We start from the raw sequence: 21,478 nt of genomic DNA, 5'->3' as shown, positions 1-21,478 counted from the left end.
TCTGGATGAGGGAATTGAAGGCAATATCTCCAAGTTTGCGGATGACACTAAGCTGGGGGGCAGTGTTAGCTGTGAGGAGGATGCTGGGAGACTGCAAGGTGACTTGGATGGGCTGGGTGAGTGGGCAAATGTTTGGCTGATGCAGTATAAGGTGGATAAATGTGGGGTTATCCATTTTGGTGGCAAAAACAGGAAAGCAGACTATTATCTAAATGGTGGCCGACTAGGAAAAGGGGCGATGCAGCGAGACCTGGGTGTCATGGTACACCAGTCATTGAAAGTGGGCATGCAGGTGCAGCAGGCAGTGAGGAAAGCGAATGGTATGTTAGCTTTCATGGCAGGGGGATTTGAGTATAGGAGCAGGGAGGTTCTACTGCAGTTGTACAGGGTCTTGGTGAGACCACACCTGGAGTATTGCGTACAGTTTTGGTCTCCAAATCTGAGGAAGGACATTATTGCCATGGAGGGAGTGCAGAGAAGGTTCACCAGACTGATTCCTGGGATGTCCGGACTGTCTTATGAAGAAAGACTGGATAGACTTGGTTTATACTCTCTAGAATTTAGGAGATTGAGAGGGGATCTTATAGAAACTTACAAAATTCTTAAGGGGTTGGACAGGCTAGATGCAGGAAGATTGCTCCCGATGTTGGGGAAGTCCAGAACAAGGGGTCACAGCTTAAGGATGGGGGGGAAATCCTTTAAAACCGAGATGAGAAGAACTTTTTTCACACGGAGAGTGGTGAATCTCTGGAACTCTCTGCCACAGAGGGTAGTCGAGGCCAGTTCATTGGCTATATTTAAGAGGGAGTTAGATGTAGCCCTTGTGGCTAAGGGGATCAGAGGGTATGGAGAGAAGGCAGGTACGGGATACTGAGTTGGATGATCAGCCATGATCATATTGAATGGCGGTGCAGGCTCGAAGGGCCGAATGGCCTACTCCTGCACCTAATTTCTATGTTTCTATGTTAAGTATACCAGGAAAGACCTGCATTGGTGGTAGGGATTGTTAACAACAAGTGAACAGTTATAAATCACTCTGGATGGGGTTATTGTCATAGGGGGGTTGCACATAAGGTAATCGGGTCAAAGGGCATGATGCACGGAGCAGCTCAATCCATGTGGAGTACATGGCAGCTTCCGGCATACACTGTTAATACACGAAACGCCAAAATGGTCATTGTGGAAATCGGGGTAAGCGTGAGAGACATTTATCCTACTTCAGAATTCCAAAAGTGAGGAGAAATGATGGCAGAGATAAACAACAGCTAAAGTGATTGGCGAACATTGGCCGTGCAGATATCAAGATTGAAAATATTGGCAATTATCGCATTTGCTCACTGCATTTCATCAACAATAAGGCATTTGTTTTTTCTTGATTCCTTTGGTATCTAAAAAGTTTCAGAAGTGATAAATCTGGTAAAATTTTAAAATCACCCAGGTTCTGGTGGATTTTTACATGCAAAAAGAAACCGCTTGTGAAGCTAAATCTATCATAAAAAAATCTCCAGACTTACGAGTGGTGTGTGGAAAAGTACGTTTTCTATCATTATGCTATTGCGATGTATATTTTGGCAAATAATAAAATGTCCTGACAGCTTAAACAACCATTCCCTTTCAAAGATATTGTCAATTTGCTGAGGTTGATTATGTGCAATTAACAGCTAACAATTATGCCATTCCTTGGCTTGCATCTGAGTAAAATGTAATTCAAAACCCACATATGGTTTGCGATTCATTTTTTATTTTAATTTATTTATTTTTAAATGATAAATTTTGCTTCAGAACCGTTTTCTTTTTGCATGTAAAAACCCACTTGAGAACCATGGGCGATTTAAAAAAAATTTACAGACAGATTTATCACTTCTGAAACTTTTTGGATACCAAAGGAATCAAGAAAAAACACAAATATTGCCTTACTGTTGATGAAATGCAGTGAGCAAACGCGATAATTCCCGTTATTTTCAATCTTGATATCTGCAATGTTCGCCAACCACTTTAGCTGTTGTTGTCCCTTCAGCTGCCACTTCTCTCTACCATAATTTCTCTTCATTTTTGGAATTGTGAAGTAGGATAAATGTCTCTCACGCTTACCCCGATTTCCATAATTATTTACAGCGCAAAAATTTACCATTTCGACGGTTTTTAACAGGTCCGCGATGCTGGAAACAATGGTAAGTGCTTACCTGCAGTTCATCGCTTATACTCCAGTTGGCGAACACCAAAGATGGCAACAGTACGGGTCACGGGTCGTGACCTCGACTGCCGTGCAACCTCCCTATTGTCAGAGTGAGGCAACTTGGTAGAACAGCACCTCTTATTTCACTTGGGCAGCTTACAACCCAGCAGTATGAACATTGTTTTCTCTAACATCGAGTAACCCTTGCATCCCTCTCTCCGTCCATCCTCCACCCTAGTCGCTTTCCTAGTTTCACCGTTGTCCTGATGAGTTTCATTTCTGTATAACTCATTAACTCCTAGCCTGCAGCCACCAATGGACTGTTTCCTTGATCATCATTTTTTGCATTTCTTTCATTTATTCTATATCCCTCTATATCAGTCTGACAAAGGGTCTCGACCCAAAATGTCACCTATTCCTTTTCTCCAGAGGTGCTGTCTGAGTTCTGCATTCCTTCCTGCACTGAGTCCACTTGCATACATGTATGTATTTGCACTTATTAAACTAATAGACTTTAAGCTTTATAGGCCAAGACAGGAATGCAATTTTTGAATGTAGAATCTCATCATACCTCAAGGGAAAGCAAAATAGGGGGTAGTATAAGTTGCAGATTCCCTGCAACCAATATATTGTATTTAAATGCAATTTTGTATGTGTGCTCTGGCGGCGTATCTGTAAGATGAATATGGCTCTGTCTTGACATTTTTGAAAATGCTTCTGAAGTGGCTTGAGTTTGTCATGCTGCCTGAACAGAGGAGTAAGGTTGCCAGATTTGTCCTGGACGCTCACGAAGAGGAAGAATCAAGTCCTATGACACTCTTCTTACTTGCTGCCGCTTTACAGGCACATTAAATGCAACAATACAATTTAAAAAAATGTATCAGCTATAAACCAGACATGGGGAGGTTTACCTTGAGCACTGATTATGGGGGCACATGCTCCAGTTTTTTTCTCTACCTACTGTAATGCACTTCCTCTACTTCTGCAGCACATCTCCTTTCCCAATATTTTTCTACTCTTAGCTTACTGTGGTTTCAGCATTCAACCCTTTTCCAGAAATGGATTTTGAATGTATTTCTTTCCTCATCGACAATTGCATTTACCAGAAATTTGGTCTACCTTGTATCTTGTTGTACTTTACTTTTGATGTGTTTGCTGCCTAGGTAAGTTTTCTGAAAGAGTGCAAGAAACAAGAAAAACATCAGAGAACATCTGTTGCATTGATCATGTAATAGAAATTCTGCAATAATTTCTATCAATCCCCAAACATTTGCCGTTTTTTGTTTCATTTAGACTCTACCATTTCAGATCAATTATGTTAGTTGCATTGATTAAATAGGTCCGACATATTTATACTTCCTAAAGCTCACAAAACTCCATGAATTAAATAATGTTTTGGTAGCAACTTACAAGTGTTGTGTCTCAAGGATATAATCTCAATGTTTTATTATCGTCATCAATTTCATTTCAAATGGATTAATATAAACATGAAACTATTGAAGGTGTGCAACAATTGCAAATCCTAGTAAATACTTGTAAATTCTTGCTTTTCTTTGTCAAGGTCATTTACCTTCAAAAAACACCAGAAGAGGCCTACAGATCTCTTGTAGCAGGAAAGAACCCTCCTTATATGCCATTCAGGTATGGTTGCCACATTGTATAATATGTTTTGTTTTGTCTTCTATTTTTCTGATTACAGTTCTCAGATGTTTTTTCTTGTTTATTGCACTCCTTCAGAAAATTTATCTAAAATGGCTGAGATTAGGAATTGAAACGGTGAATCCTTTAGGAGTGTCATGGACTAATCTCTATCCTCTCATGCTCTGTCCTGTACTTTCTGATCATGGGATTTGTACTTTTGGGATTAGTTAAATCATATTTATCCACATCACATGTTACTTTTTTCAGAAAACACCAATAGGAATTTAACAGAACTTGAAGGAAAAATGTAATTGTAAGTGGGCCCTTTTTCTGATAGGCAAGATGTAAAGAGCAGTGTGCCAGAGAAGTGTAATATTGTTGTCTCAACATCTTAGAATTTTCTTATGATTTGGATGTACTGAAGGTATGGTTGCTAAATGTGCTTTTGGGCTTAACATTAGATAGCAAAATAAGTTGTGAAGAACACGTGGACAATAAAGGGACACAGATGGTTTAATTGAGTGAAATTGATTTACATTTCCGAATTGTAGAGTTCTGAGATGCAGAAGGATTTGTATCCTACTGCATGATTTGTGAAAGACAAGAATGCAGCTTAGAGCCCCCGGCTTCCGACTCACAAGGTGCACCAGCGTGCTCTCTTTCACCCACCACACGATTTGTTGTTGTGGCTTATGTTGTAGATCCTGGGGACAGTGGTTTCTTTGGGCCACCGACAGGATGAGCACGGTCATCGTGTGGCTCCCTCCCCTCCCACCAGCAGTTGCTTACTGTCGGCCATTGCTTTATCTGCTCCCTGCTCGACTGTCGCTGCCGCCTCCATCTCCCGTCGTTCTGTCCACTCTGCCTCTTCTTCCTCCACTGCCGCTGCCGCCTCCTCCCCTGGAGTTGCCGACATACTCCACCTTGGAAGCAGTAGCAGGTGAGTGAGAGGGGCGGAGGTGAGGGAAAGCCCCATGGTGACCATGTACGTTCTGTCGGTGGCATCAGCCTGAAGAGTGCACATGAGAATGTGGAGTGAGGTTGCAAAAAAGATTAGCTGTAATCTTGAATAACAGCAGCCAAGGCTCGAGAGATGTGCTTCTGTTTCTGAGTTGTAAGTGTATGTAGGCATTAAATGAAATGACATTCATCCAAATTTTTAACTATTCATATTAATCTGGACAAAATTTAATACAATGTAGGATTAAAAGCAAAAGCTGGTTGTCTGCATGATTGGTGTTCACTTTTTAGTTGGGTAAATGTTTTAATTTTATGGTTGGTCATAATGACTTTATTTTAATGCTCTCAGGTTTTTTGTGAAAAACCAATATATTGTGAAAATGCTTACCCATCTATTCAGTCAATTCAAACTAGGCAATGAAGATGCCCAATTTAAGTGGTTACATTTTGAAAAAAGGATGGAGGGACAGGATCAAGGGTTTGGTTTAGTCCAGGGGTCGGTAACATTGCCTGCATGCCCCGGGACTGGCTGCAGTTCCCAGATCGCCGGGAGGGAGAGAGAGTGAGAGCTCTGAAAGGAACTCTTCCAACAACCCCCCCCCCCCCCCCCCCCCCCCCCCAGTGGCACTGTCCTTTTACAGTCGCTTCCCACTTTACAGCCACTTCCCATCAGCTGCCAGCAATAAGGGATAGACTTGGCTATCCCTCAGTACAGCAACATCGTTCTTGATGTTGCTGTACTGAGGGATAGTGAAGCCTATCTTTCTTGGCTAACAACCTAACCTTCGGCCTCCAAGACGCAGGTACATTTTTCTACCTTATTTTTGGGTAAAAAATAGCATCTTCATTGCTGGGAAATACAGTATATAGAACATTTCATGGACAAATTACAAATGTGCATGTTGTAATGATGGGAATCTATATTGATTTATTTCAATGGATGGTTGCAATATATTAATTGATGCATATGGTGATTTTGTTTCCTCTGTGCCTTAATTCCAATGTAGAATAGTTCATTGTGGACTGAGGGGAAGGTGACAATGAGGCATACAGTAAAATTAATCAGGAGGACAGTGAAACTAGTCAGAAAACTAGAGTAGGGGAGGGACAAAGAGAGGGAAAAGCAAGGGCTACTTGAATAAATCAATATTCATACTGCTGGGTTGTGAGCTACCGTGTATATACCGTTATATTCCGTTTATTTGCCACGCATATACCGTTCCTTCCTTTTCATGTTTCACTTGAATTCTTGTCTACAACTAAAGGTGTGTTTTTGGCTTTCTTTCTTCCCACACTGAGGGATGCCAAAGAGTGATTTTAAGTTAGTCATGATCTACTGAATGTGAATTTTTTTAAATTTAAGTTAACAAAGACACACAATGATGGAGTAACTTAGTGGGTCAGGCAGAACATGGATAGGTGATGTTTTGTGTTACAATACAATACCATTTATTGTCATTTGAGCCTCAGTGAGGCTCAAACGAAATTCCGTTTCCACAGCCATACAAACAAAGACAATTTCCTACAGACATACACACAATTTAATTCACACAAACATCCATCACAGTGAACCCACTGAGATGGAAGGCAAAGTCTTTTCTCTCCCCTGTTCTCCATTTCTCTCCCGATGTCCAAGCCCCAGGCCAGTGATGATAAGTCCCACGGCCATTTTAGGCCGTGCCGGGCGATTTACGGCCCCGCTCCCGGTCTAAAAGTCACAATGTTGGAGCCCCCGGCGGGCGCTGGAATGTCCCACGGCCATGAAGCCGTGCCGGGCAATGTACGTCCCGCTCCGGGTCGTTCCAACACCGCGACACGGGCTGGAGAAGTCGCGTTGCGGGAGCTCCGGGAAGCGATCTCTCTCTCCACCCGGACCCGCAAGCTCCCGATGTCCCAGTCCACCGGACCTGCGGCTGCGTTGCTGGAGCCTCCGAGCCCCAGGAGTCGAGTCGCAGCAGCGAGTCACCACCGCTCCCCACGCTCCGAGGCCGGCCAGCCCCACGATGGTGAGTAGTCCGCAGCTCCGCAGTCTCCGCAGTCTCCCGAGCCCCCGGGTCGTTCAGGTTGGAGGCCGCTCCACGGTGCTAGGCCCCAACGACAACGGAGACCCGACAGGGAAAAGGTCGGGTCTCCCGGACAGGGAAGAGATTTTAAACAGTTTCCCCCCCCCCCCCCCCCCCCCCGCCCCCCGTTGAGACCCTTCTTCAGACTGATTGAATGGGGACAGGAAGGAATGCTGGAAGAGAGGAGGGGCAGGATGGAGCATGGCCTGTAATAGGTGAACGGGGGGGGGGGGGGGGGGGGGGGGGGGTGATAGGCAGATTATTGGACAAAGACCAAGGATGAAAAGATAGATGTAAGCCCAAAAATTATAAAGCTGCAAATTGTGAAAGACAGAAAGGGTAGAAAAGTTGTGAATTGTGTGACTAGTGGAAGGGATGCATGGGGAGTGAGGAAAAAGGAAAGGTGGAAGGGGGCTATTTGTGCGTTAGTTACCTAAAATTGGAGAATTCAATATTAGCTACTAGCTACCCAAGCAGAATATGAGGTGCTGTTCCTCCAGTGTGCCAGTGGCCTCATTCTGGCAATGCCTCGTCCATTGTCTGAATGAGGCCACAGGCAAACTGGAAGAATAACAGCTCACGTTCTGCTTGGGTGGCTTGCAAGATTGATTAAAGATTAAATTCTCCATGTTTTTGTAACTAACCCACAAACAGCCCCCTTCCCTCTCTCCCATCTCCCTTGAGACCCCCTTCACCCCCATTTCCTTCCACTGAACCCTGGCTGACCAGGCACTGGTTTCTCCACTCCCCTTCCACCGGTTACACAATTTGCAACTTTTCTACCCTTTCTGCCTTTCACAATTTGCAGTTGTTTATCCTTATTGAGCTCACACCCGTCTTCCTTTCCTTTGCCCAAAGATCTGCTTATCACCAACTCCCTCGCCTGTGTTCTATTACCAGCCATGCTCTGTTCTGCCCTTCCTCTCTTCCAGCTTTCTTTCCAGCCCCACCCCCTCCCTTCAATCAGTCTGAAGATGGGTCCTGACCCAAAACATCACCTATCCATGTTCTCCAGAGATGCTGCCAGACCCATTGGGTTATTCCAGCATTTTGTCTTTTTTTGGTAATCTTTGCATCTGCAGTTCCGTGTTATTGTTAAAATGTTTGTTGGCAAGGGGGAGGGGGTAGTGTGGTTGCTATATTTGAGGCTGTTCAGAGGAATTACAGTGGAAATAAAGGCTTTGGCTTTTAAGAAGCCTTATTTCCACTGTAGGTAGGTGTGTCAGTGCTCACTAGTTGAAAGAATGAAGCATCACCTCAGGATACAGGGATCACCCTTCGGGGCAGAAATGAAGCAAATCTTTGGAGTTCAACACAGTGATCTGTGGAAGTTGAATCATTAATGTACTCAAGAGTGTACAGAAGCATCCAGCATTTTGTTGATGGAGGCAGGTGGTGCTGACACCATGATCAGAGTTGCTGTAATATTGGAGGCTGGAGTAGGTTCATTTTATCTGATCACAATAGTGTGCGTGAATGGATGTCTACTCAGTCTGCATTAGCTCTGTGCAATCCAAAGTGTTTCACTCATGTACTCTCTCCATGTAGCCCTGCAGATTATTTCCTTTCAGGTACTATCCACTTGAAGATGTTCGTTAAGACCTGCGGGAACTTCAGATTTGCCATTTTCATTCCCATTCCCATGCTGACCTCTCTGCCCTGAGCTGCCTCTATTGCCAGAGTGAGGCCACATGTAAGCTGCGAAGAACTGCACCTCGAGTTCTTCTTGGGGAGACTAAATGGCTTTAACTAAATTTTAATTAAACCCCAGAACCTGCTTCTTATTCTCTTCCACCCCTCCCCAATGTGTAGACCTTTCTCCCACCACCCCTTGTGACCTTTTTCAATAAGTTTTTTGCCGGGCACTTGACCAGTGGTTACTTGGAAAATTGTTGATATACTTTTAAAAGAATTTCATTCTGTTTTTTTGTTTTTGTTTTGTAGAGATGCTTCCTTTGGAAATTCCACCTACCATCTAACAATTCTAGATTGCTTACATGCAATCAATCAGGTAAGTGACCCATTTACATTGATTTACTTTTTTAATTTTAATTTTGTGATATAGATTTAGAGGAAAATATTTGCTCATATGTAACTTCAGAGATATACAGCATGGCAACAGACCCTTCGGCCCATCGAGCTGCGCCGACTAGCAATTACCCCATACACTAACACTATGAGTTCTTCCAGCACTTTGTGTTTTACTCAGGATTCCAGCATATGCAGTTTCTTGGGACTTCATTTTAATAATCAATGGGTTTGATAAAACCAGTCTGAGTGAAAAATTGGTCTTGATAAAAGTTGAATGGTGGTTCCAATTAATTTATCTTTCCTTGCCACAATTGTGTGCCTCACCTACTACTGAGTTCCCATGGAAGTGAAGCTAATCTTCAGAATATGAAGCATATATATGACTATTGTCTATACTCCAGACCCAAAGTCATTCAAATCTCAGTGGTCAAATTGCAATGTGCAGACAATGCCTACTCTTGTCTCTTTTCAGAAGGGATTAAAATATTTCCAACTGATATTGTATTGTGGCTGGAAATACTTCTAAAGTCCAAGTACAAATAGCAATGAAATAAATTAAATGTTTTTTGAAAAATATTGCATTGAAATGTCAATCTAAATTATAAACATTGGTCACAGATAGAATAATTAGTCCAATGCAAGAAACAAATAATCCACCTTTTGGTGAAATTTGCTTTTTAAAATAGTTATGGATAAAAACAGGGAGTTAATTTTGAATTGGGGCAATTTTGAGGTGGCGCAACGGTATAGTTGCTGCCTTACAGCGCTTGAAGCACTAGGGACACGGGTTCGATCCCGACTATGGGTACTATCTGTACGGCATTTGTACGTTCTCCCCGTGGCCGTGTGGGTTTTCTCCAAGATCTTTGGTTTCCTCCCACACTCCAAAGACATACAGGATTGTAGATTAATTGGCCTGGTATAAGTGTAAATTGTCCCTAGTGTGTGTAGGATAGTGTTAATGTGCAGGGATCGCTGGTCGGTGCGGACTTGGTGGGCCATAGGACCTGTTTCCACGCTGTATCTCTAAATTAAACTAAACTTTGATGGTGTTTGATAGGAAATTGCTAAAGTTGATTGGGAGTACGTTGTTTGTGGGCAAAGGAACATCCCGAAAGTGGAACAATTTTATAAGTATGATGGCAGGTGTTCCCTTTAGGCAAGGCAGGTGGGGGGAATAAGGAAGCTTGGATGACAAGAAAAATTTACGCTCTGGTCGGAAAAAGGAGGGATAGGACACGTAGAGGCAGATTGGGATCAAGTGTATCCCTGGAGGAGTTTCAGGAAATGAGGGGCATGATTAACAAGGAAATCAGGAAGGCAAAAAGGGTAGATGATAGCTCTGGCATATAATATTGAGGAAAAACCTGAAGGGCAACTTTTTCCATACAGAGGGCAGTAGGTATATGGAACGTGTTGCCAGAGGAGGTTGCTGAGGCAGGTACTATAACAACACTTAAAAGATATTTGGGCAAGGACATGGATGGGAAAGGTTTAGAGGGACACGGGCCAAACTCAGGCAGGTAGGTCTAGGGAAGATGGGGCTTCTTGGTCAGCATGGGTAAGTTGAGTGGAAGGGCCTGTTTCCCTCTGTATGACTCTGACTATGTAATTGCTGCAAGGGAACAAATTCACAGCATGTTTAAAATTTCATGAGATAATTTTTATGCTGCACTTGCATATTTTTTCTGGATGATGGATGCATATTAAAAGCACAAATAATTATCAGGCTGGTTATAATTCTTTCACACTTTGTGTCTGATTGAGAACTTTGCTTGTTACACTTTTAAATTGTGCGTTTATGTTAATTATTTTTGAACAAGTGCTCAGAATATGTTTGATTCCTGTTTTTTCAGGCCTTGCATCATGGCTTTCTTAATTTTGAAAAATTTGATGTGGATGAATATGAGCACTATGAGGTAAGTTGTGCCCCTTTCCTATTCTGTAGAACATTCATATTATATGAGATTAATACGAAGTAAATTAGATAATTATTCGTGGGTGTAATTTATGAAAGGATAAATTACTGCTGAGGTCTGGCAGTCTATTCTGATCCTACAGACAGATGAATTATTGGATAATTACCTGTTTTAATTTTGCTGTTACCCACTAAGTGTGCCTCTTCACTCATAAACATTGGAACATGGCTCTGAAATCTCAATTGCTTGCGTATCTCATCACACTGGCTGCAGAATAAATGGAAGCCAGTGATCATATAAAAAGGACATACAATTATAGATCTTTCACAACCCCGTTATATCCAAATCATTTTGCAGTTAATTAAGTACATATGGAACGTGGCTTCTTGTTATAATATAACCTATGTATATGACGGTCAATTTTTAAAATCTGTACATTCCTTCTACTGGATATGTGGTTCTCGTATGACATTTGGAAAGATATTGCCTTAGTCTTGTTCTTGACGAGCATTTCTTCTCTGCAGCGTGTTGAAAATGGTGATATTAACTGGATTATCAGTGGCAAATTCTTGGCCTTCAGTGGACCGCATCCAAAAAGCAAAGTTGAAAATGGTGAGGCAAATAATTTAAAGCGGATTTTAAGATTTTATATTGATTTACTCAGGAATGCAGTATTCCAAGTTCAAATTGTAAATATTGTTTTGCAAATTACTGTATATTGCTCAAGCTGGACTTCATTCTTCAAACATTTTTTTATTGTTACAGTGCTCTATGGTATTTTTTAAAGGACTACTGTTTGCAGGTTGAGTATGTAATGAGGGGCTGGTTAGAATTAATGTTGATTACATAGAACAGTACAGCATGGGAGCAGGTATTCTCTCCATAATGTCTGTGCTGAAAATGATGCCAAGACATATACTTAATTGCCTACACATAAACCACATTCCCCCATTCCCTGCCTATCCAAAGGTCTTGTAAATGCCACTAACGATTCTGCCTCCATGACCACCCCCAGCAGTGCAATCTAGGCACGCACTGCCCTCTGAAAAGTAAACATGCTCCGCACATCTGTTTTGAACTTTGCCCCACTCTCGTTAAAGCAATGTCTTCTGGTATTTGATATTTCCATTCTGGGAAAAAGATTCTGACTCTACCCTATGTATGCCTCTTATAATTCTATCTATCGGGTCTCCCTCAACTCCAGCGTTACAGAGAAAATAATCTACATCTGTCCAACCTCTCCCTGTAGCTAATACCCCTAGTCCAGGCGTCATTATGGTATACCTTCTCTGCACCCTTTCCAAAGCATCCACATCCTTGCAATATAGATGCAACCGGAACTACACACAATACTTCAAAAATGGCCGACCCAAAGTCCTATAAATCTGCTTCCTGACTCTTGTACTCAATGTCCCGATCAATGGAGACAATCATACTAAATGCCATCTTTGTTGCCACTTAAGCTTCTTTGTTGCCACTTTTGAGGGAGTTGTGGACTTGAACCCCAAATTCCCTCGGACCAGTGGAGTTCTGCAGTGATCTGTGCTAGCAGCTCTGCTGTTTGTGATATATATAGATGACTTGGACGTAAACTTAGAAATTTTGGTAAGTGAGTTTGCAAATGACACCAAAGTTGGCGGGGATGTGGATTGTGAGGGAGGTTGTCAATTTTCCTTGGTACATCAATGCTCTGAATTATCACGCTATTAATTGAACGTTTCCCCTTGCATATGACCTTCCAAAGTCCATCTGCCATTTCTCTTCTCATATCTGTAGCTGATCTATGTCTGTCTGTAACTTTGATTTTAATTTTCTGGATCAGCCTACTATGGGAGACTTTCTCAAATACCTTACTAAAATCCACACAAACAACATCCACCATTCTACCCTTAATTGATTCTGATTTTTAATTCAAGCCGGATAAACTGATATCCCAAAGAGAGATGCAAAGAACAGCAGATGCCGCATTCCTGAGCAAAACACAAAGTGCTGCAGTAACTCAGCGGTCAGGCGGCAGCAGTGGAGGGAATGGATGAGTGATGTTTCGGGTGTGGACACTTCAATCTGAATTCGGTTTAATGTAAACTGAAGTTGGGCTGCGTTCACCCGCACTCTCAGAATCTGGGTGCTGCCCATGGCTTCTACAATGTTGAATTTATTTATCGGTTGCTTGCTACTCAAATTGGATATACATTTTAAATCAAGACTAGATAGTAGCTATAACTTGTAGTAAAAACAACTGCAAAATTCTTTCTCTTGTTATTTTGTCATATTGTTAATTAAACATTAATACACATGCAACTTCTAGTAAAATAATGTTTCATTTATGATTGACTCGCGATTTAATTTTTGGGCAATAGGTGGCACTGCTGCATAAATAGCTGTATTAATTATTACCAATGATCAGTTGCTAATGCAGATAACCATTGTTATAAAGGACCATGATGGGAGGGTGGGGAATGGTGTCCGTTATTGGCAATTGTACTCTGTACCTGAGTAAGGTTACGCTGCAATCACTTAGCGGTGAAAAGTTGATTTCAGATACAAAGTGCTTTTTAACAACTAAAATTGGATTTTTGTCACTGCAAACTAACAATACCTTGCAGACACAACATGCTAAAGTAAGTTAGCAGGATAGGTAGCATCTCTGGAGAAAATGGATAGGTGACTTTTTGGGTTGGTAACCTGCTTCAGATTTTATTACAGTACAAAAGGCTCTTTGTTACATTGTTTAATAATCATTGCACAAGTGTTGGTTGAAGCAATTGCTTTGTCCATTTCAATGACCTTCTGCAGTGTAACTTGCAGCCTGTGTTCTTAAAGAGACAGTGGTGTGTGATTACTGTGGGACGCTCTGTCTCCTACCGAAACCCCTTAATAAAGAGGTCTACAATAACGAGGGTAGACGGTAATATCTTGGTAAAAGTTCATTTTTGTTCCATTTGTCTTAAGAATCTGCATAATAGTAAAATGTGCACGGATAACTTCAAGGGAAATTGTACTCATGTTTTTGTATAATTGGTGCCAAGACCACAACTTTTAATTTGAAATTATTTAATTTTTGCTTCTGTGAAGTAAAATTGCATCAGAATATACTTGAGGGATTTTGGGTGAGATAAAAGCCGTTCCAGGTTTATTTTCAATAGCATGAATGTTTTCAATAGCTTCAATAGTTGTTTCCCTTAAATACCATGATGGACAAAGTGGTTGGATATTTTGTGTTTGCTCTGAGTGGCTTGAGTGAAATGCACAGTATGACGTATCTTGTTGATCAGTTCAGTTGGACAATTCTTTTTCATGAATGGCATTTGGGAAAATTGATATTTAAAAAATCTTTTCTAGTAAATTAGTATTTAATCCAATCCACTATTTTGAAGAAGCCTTGATCTCTTAATATCAGATGCCTTTATAGGAAATTAGGGGGAAATGGTTTCAATCAAATGTTTAAATACTGTAAACCCTAGTTCATACAGACCTCTTTATAACAAATGTTGGTTATACAGGACTGGCCTTCACTGCCAGACCGGGTTACCAACGCCACCCAGGCCTGCGCTACCTCCCTGGGACCTTCCGCCACTGCCCTGGCTGTTCCTACCGCCAATCGCACCCAGGTTGCTCCAGACAGCATCCACCACCACCCTGGCCATTACAAGACCACTCTAGTCGCTGCCACAAAGCTCGCTGCTCCCAGGCCGTCCCTACCACCATCATGATCCCAGCCACAGCTGTCACCACCTCCCAACCCATGCCTATGGCCGCCAATGTTGCCTGGCCTGCTGTGTTACTCCAGTACTTTGTGCCCTTTTGTGTATTAACCAGCAACTGCAGCTGTTTTTTTACTACTTATACAATGATAAATCCTTGGTACACAAAAAAGCTGGAGAAACTCAGCGGGTGCAGCAGCATCTATGGAGCGAAGGAAATAGGCAATGTTTCGGGACGAAAGCCTTCTTCAGACTGCTGTGAAACTGTCTCTGGAGGGAGGAGGAGAACTTTTTCAAAGTAGGCATACCTTGAGGAGATTTCGCAGTGGAGCAGTTCCTTCTTAAACACTTTGTCACAGTCTAAAGAAGGGTTTCGGCCCAAAACGTTGCCTATTTCCTTCTCTCCATAGATGCTGCTGCACCCGCTGAGTTTCTCCAGCTTTTTTGTGTACCTTCGATTTTCCAGCATCTGCAGTTCCTTCTTAAACACAATGATAAACCCTTGATGAGATATAGCGAACAATCGACAATAACGGACATCAGTGCCCCCCATGACCCGTTATACTGGGAGTTTACTGTATTAACAGAATTGAGGGGGGTGTGGATCGTACTGGAATTTGTTGTCACGGTAAAGGATGAATCATGTATCTTCTTGAATGGCCGATCGGACTGAATGGCCTACTGCTTTGTTTCTTATGTTGTGTTCTTCATTAAAATTAACTTGTGTTTTTGTTAACAATTCGTAGGTTATCCTCTCCATGCACCAGAAGCATACTTTCCATACTTCAGGAAACATGGTGTTACCACAATCATAAGGCTTAACAAGAAAATCTATGACGCTAAACGCTTTACAGACGCTGGGTTTGAACACTATGACCTCTTCTTTGTCGATGGCAGTACACCAAGTGATTCCATTGTGAAAAGGTTTTTAACAATATGCGAGAATGAGGAAGGTGCTATTGCTGTACATTGTAAAGGTATAGACTATGAAGTGATAATTCCATTACTTTTGTAAGCTATTATGATTATTTCCTCTATACTTGTCTTCATTTTTGAAAGATGGATAGATAGATAGATAGATCCTTTATTGTCATTCAGACCTTTCGGAATTCTGAACGGAAAAGCAGACTGGATCTGCAAGTTCTCCAAAATGTTGATGTTATTCTTCCAGTTAACCCTGTTTTTCAATACTATGTGGAAAGCACTGAGCTGTGTGTATTAATTGTTGGTTACTCATTCACACCCTCAACTAGTAACCAGTGATTTGAGTTTGGTGTGTTCTTAGCATTTGTATGTTAACCATTTTATAACAGGTCAAACCTGACACCTGAAGTATTGTGTGCAGTTGATCTGACATTCGACGTATTGAGTGCAGTTCTGGTCACTACATTGTAGGAAGGATATGTTTGCCCTGGGTGATGATTCATCAGGATGTCACCAAGACTAGAGTAGTTGTGGGCAAAAATCAGATAGGCTGGGTTTGATTTCTCTGGAGCGAAGGAGACTGAGGGCTGATCTGTTTATAGGTATATAACATTTATAAAAGTCATGCATAGGATAGATGATCAGAATCTTTTTCTCAGTAGGGATATCAAAAACAAGAGGGCATAGTTTAGTGAGAGGATCTCCCTCCATTTTAAAGGGGACTTGAAGGGAATTCTTTCAGAAATCGAACGTAGTTGATATCTGGAACTTGCTGCCAGAGTAGATGATGGAATAGGATACAATTACTATGACCAGGGCCTACAACATGAGCCATAACAACAGCCGCTTGACATTTAGATGGGCATTTAAATAGGTAGTGCATGGAATGATATGGACCTAATGTGGGCAAATGGGATGAGTGTATTGGGCAAACGGTGGCATGGACATGGTGGATCATGGGCCTGTTTCTGTGATTCTTTGCATTACGGACATGTCTTCACACAATTTGGCCTTAAAAACCTTAGCAGAAGTATACATTGTTTTATGTTGATGATTAAATTTGCTTTTTACTGGCTTGAAATGTATTATACCTACTCAAATTAATCACATGTAAAATAAGAGAAAACGAGGTAGAATTACAAATGATCAGTTTAAAAGTTCTAGATTTCCTTTTTTTTTTTAAGTGATACTTTGATAACAAACTCATTGTTTGATAATAGAAATTTTCAAAAGAAACATTTGATGCTAATTTATCTGTATTTACTAGTCTCATTTAAAGCAAAAATGAATGGACTGTTCAGTCAAATTGAGATGATTCGCAATTTTTAGAGACCTATTGCCATTTGGTCCTAATGGGAATGGGAATTTAATTTGTCTTCTTTAGAATCTGTTTGATGGCTAATTGTCATTTAGATTGATACAAACACATGTAATACTTCTGAGGAATGTGTGTATGATTGCTGACATTATATACAATAAGTATGCCGTACCAAAGATGCCTTTCTTTGGATTCTTTTTTTTCCATATACTGTTCAGCCCTTACAAATTACAGAATTAGATAGGCATCTTAAGAATTCAAAACAAGCATGGGCTTACTTGAATTAGTTTGTTGCTCTCTCTCCCCCTCTACCCTGACGCTGAGGGAGTGCTGTGCAGATGAGTTGATGCTTTTTAAATATTTTCAAATTATCGTGGATCTAAATTGTTGACAAACCTTGATTGTATATTCGCTCCCATGTGTTTTAAGAAATGTTGCCAAAATGTATCATATCGATTTGGGAATGGTTCAAGCACTAAAGAGGCACTGTCATAGTAGTTGATGTATAATGTGGCCATTTGTGTTAATTCATAAGATAAATATTCCACAGAAAGGCAAAAGTTAAATCATCAAATTTAGCAAAAATTGATCAAAATTGAACATTAGTTTTTTTTAATTGATTTGTATGAAATGAAAAGCTGATGTAATTAAGTACACACATAACAAATGTTACTTTATTTCAGCTGGTTTAGGAAGAACAGGCACGTTAATAGCCTGTTACATAATGAAACACTACAGATTCACTGCAGCAGAAGCCATAGGATGGATCAGAATATGTCGACCAGGTTCCATAATTGGTCCACAGCAGCACTTCTTGGAGGAGTAAGTAACAAGTTTATCTTGTAATATAAAATATTTTACATAGCACAGGAGAAAGCATTGTTGTACATCATGAGAGAGCAAATAGTCTTGTACCCTGTGGAGCCAAAGAAAAGTGTTGAAATTTGCTATAAGTCTGCTAAGAATTTGATCTATTTTCAACTGTTATTGCAATGTAAGACATAAATATAATTACTGCCTTCATGCTGAATCATTTAATGCTTTTTTCTTAAATTCACTTGGTTTATTTGGAGTTTGATGTTTCATGCCATTCTTGTGCAGATAAGAACTAACTTTTAAAACCTGCTTTGATGATTTCAAAGCAGGAATGTTTTGATTCATCCTGTGCAATCATTACAGTAATTCAAGATTGCTAATCAACAGCTTCAGATTTTTTGATGCATCTGGCTGGAAATTTCCCTCTTTAAACGTTCAGGAATTAAAATTTGGTGCCACCCAAGTGCAAACAGATGAATGCATCAGATACATTTTGAATTGGGGAAAGTGAATCCTAATTATTATGGACTAGCCTTGGATAGGTAGGAACTGATTTGGGTTAGTCAGCATGGCTTTGTGCAAGGGAAACTCTTTGAAATCTCTGGGGTTTATATTAAGAGGTTACCAAGAGGATTGAGGCAGTACAGTAGACATTGCCTATATGGAGTTTGGCAAGGCCTTTGACACGTGGAGGGACAAACATCAGATGCTGGAATCTTGAGCAAAATACACAAAGTGTTGGAGGAACTCAGCAGGTCATGCAATATTTGTTGAAAGAGTGGGCAGGTGATGAAAGTTTATGGGGTTTGCTTGGCAGATCGGTAAAGTGAGTGACAAAGGTTAGAGGTGAAAAGGAGACAAAAGGATGTCATAAAGAGGACAGGAGGCACAGTGGTAGAGTTGCATTGGCAGACCCGTCCTCTATAACCAATATCTGTTATGAAGGGGTCCGTTAAGACGAGGGTTTACTGTACTTTGACCGCCTTCCTCAAAGTCTGTGATCCCAGCAATCTTGGTAATGGGAAAGTGAAGGCGGCCTGTCAGTTGAGAAATTGTTGTAATCATTATTTTATGCAATGGCTAGACTTGATCATTATTTGCATATATTTCTTTGGTTGAGATGATGGAGCTTTAAATATTTATATACTTTCATACAATCAATATTCTTTTAGCTTAAAAATACTTTAAAGCACTTTCTGGTTTACGAGTGTCAGTGCTAGATCAAGCAAGGGAATTAAGTTTTTTTTTGATAGTTGAAAATCTATTCCTCACCTTTTCCTCGTTTCTTCTGCCTGTCATCCTTTATCTAAAAAAAATGTATGGGTGTTCAGATCAATAAAAGAAGCGCAGATGGGGGAAAGAAGTAGCAACTAGAGGACAAGGTGATATCGAAGTCTTCTTATCGAGTCCACATCACAAGATTAAATATTGTTTAGCCAGAGCTGAACACACTTCTCAGCATCTTCATTGCAGGCAGTGAGATCGGCAGCTGTGCATCGGTTTTCCGGTTGAGGGCAATTCAGCAGGTGTTCCATTGTTTGTGGTTCAATACCACATTTGCAGGTGACATTGTTGGAGTTATATCCCCACTTATGATATCAAAGTGTACTGCACATTTGTAAGGTTTGTGAAGTAGTGAAAGAACGGGCTGTTCAGTGAAGACCATAATGTTTGGGTCAAAGATCCATCATTTATTTATTTGCCTTTGTACTCCTTAATTTGAGATTTGTAATAGAAAAAAAATCACATGTGGTTAAAATGCACAGTCAGATTTTAATAAAGGACATTTTTATACATTTTGGTTGCACCATGTAGAAATTACAGCAGTGTTTGGGACTTAGCAATGTTGTGTAAATTGGTAAATTTTAAACTCTTAAAATTTTACCAACCACAGAAGTTAGATTAACTGGCTTATAATTTTCTTTCTTTTTGCCCAAATCCCTCTTAACAGTTGAGTCACATTTGTAATTTCCACTCCTTTGAAACCGTTCCTGACTGGTGATTCATGATAGATCACTGCTAATGGCTCCACAATATCAACAGCTACCTCTTTCAGACCCCTGGGGTGCAGTCCAAATGGTCCAGGTGACATCCACTTTCAAACCTTTCAGTTTCCTAAGCATCTTCTCAGTAATAGCCACAATTAACTCACTTCTTCCCCCTGACTCTCTTGAATTTCTGACACATTGCTGATGTGCACTCCAGAATTTTACCAATCCGTGGTATTTCGCTCCCAAACGGCTAGATTCTACTTTTTAAGACCAGTCCTCAATTACCCAGCTAATAAAAAATAATGTTTCATTTCATCATCTATACCACCAGATTAGCTTGGAGATACAGCATGGAAACAGGCCCTTCGGCCCACTGAGACCACATTGTCCATGAGTTCTATGTTAGAACACTTTCTCATCCACTCCTTACATATTGGGGAAATTTTACAGAGGCCAATTAACCTGCACACCTGCATGACTTCGGGATGTGGGAGGAAACCTGAGCACCCAAAGGGTTCTCATGCTGTTTAGATTAGATTAGATAGCCTTTATTGTCATTCAGACCGAAGTCTGAACGAAATTGCAGTTTCAGGGTGAACGTGCAAACTCTGCACAGACAGCACCCAGGGTCAGTATCAAACCCATTTTTTGTCTAGTACCTTGGATTCAGCAATTATTTGTCTGGTACCTTGGATTCAGCAATTTACCCAAACTGAAGACATATATATTGCCAGACTCAAGGTTACTATATCAAAATTTCAATAAAATATTCTCTTCGACATTGTAATATCCGGTGATTGCAACCCTATCTTTTTGCCTTCACTCCTAGTTATTTAACTTGGAGTACAGGTATTATTCTGTTAAATCAGTTCTGATTTTCACATAGTATCCAGAACAACATACGGTTGTCTCAATTGTGGTCTTAACTAGAGTTTTGTGTAAGATTGATGTAACATCTTTCTGCTCTTACTCCAGTTCTATGAAGGTGCTGTTCCGTTGGTCTCTTATTATTTTCTGTATTTATTCATGACATGTCACCATCTTTATATTTTCAACCAAATCCAAGAGATTGAGTCTCCATTGCTGGCAGCTATAATCGTGTCAAAGATTAAAAAAAAAAAAAAAGCATCATGGCAATATCAATAGGCGATCTTTCCAAATTAGCAGAACATTGCAGGATCATCTTATTGGAAAGATCGTCGATTGCTTACAAGCTCTGAAGATGAGCTATTCCTGACGTAAGATTCCGAGAGTACCAAGTTCAAGTTCAAGTTACATTTATTGCCACATGCACCAATTGGTACAATGAGATTTAAGTCACCATAGAGCCATACAAATAAAAGAGCACAATACACAATAGGATTTAACATAAACATCCCCCACAGTGGAATCAACGTTTCCCACTGTGAGGGAAGGCAATGAAGTTCAGTCATCTTCTTTGTTCACCCGTGGTCGGGGCGTTTGAGCCCTCCGCAGTCACCACTACGGGTGGCCCGATGTTTCAGGCCTCTCGCCGGGATGATGAAACTCCGACGTCGGAACGGAAGAACACTCAGCGTCTTGGAGTTTCCGAATCGGCCACTTCTTACCAGAGACCCCGGCTCCCAAAATCCACAGGCCGAGCTGGATGGAGCTTGAACACTGGCGACCCTCAGCGAAGGATCCCAGGACTCCGCGATGTTAAAGTCAGTGCCGCCCGTGGCTAGAAGCTCCGCAAACTACAGCTCCACGATGTTAAAGCAGCTGGCCCAACACTCCGGAGCTCCACACTGCGATCCCTGGTAAGGCATCGCCCACTCCGCGATGGAATTCAGTGCTGCGCTGCTGCTGAAGCTCTGGTCGGTCTCCGGTAGGAAAGACCAATCCAGATGGGGGGGGGGGGGGGGGGGGGGCGCGAAGATGTGACTCGGAGAAAAGACACATCTCCGACAAGGA

At 41.2% G+C, this 21,478-nt stretch overlaps 1 protein-coding gene across 5 annotated transcripts in view; it reads left to right on the top strand.

Annotated features, from left to right (window-relative positions):
- The window catches only part of cdc14a (cell division cycle 14A), a 75,052-nt gene that overhangs the window by 20,907 nt on the left and 32,667 nt on the right, over positions 1-21,478 (top strand). For all 5 annotated transcript variants that reach the window (XM_033027904.1, XM_033027901.1, XM_033027902.1 and 2 more), the window contains exons 5-10: positions 3,738-3,817; positions 8,785-8,851; positions 10,728-10,790; positions 11,315-11,402; positions 15,241-15,471; positions 17,420-17,558. In XM_033027904.1, coding sequence (XP_032883795.1) covers positions 3,738-3,817; positions 8,785-8,851; positions 10,728-10,790; positions 11,315-11,402; positions 15,241-15,471; positions 17,420-17,558 — 668 coding nt within the window. The remainder of the gene's footprint in view (positions 1-3,737; positions 3,818-8,784; positions 8,852-10,727; positions 10,791-11,314; positions 11,403-15,240; positions 15,472-17,419; positions 17,559-21,478) is intronic.

This window comes from Amblyraja radiata, chromosome 10 (genome assembly GCF_010909765.2).
Source record: "Amblyraja radiata isolate CabotCenter1 chromosome 10, sAmbRad1.1.pri, whole genome shotgun sequence".
Classification (NCBI taxonomy): Eukaryota; Metazoa; Chordata; class Chondrichthyes; order Rajiformes; family Rajidae; genus Amblyraja; species Amblyraja radiata.
This window is presented reverse-complemented; position numbering and strand designations above follow the sequence as displayed.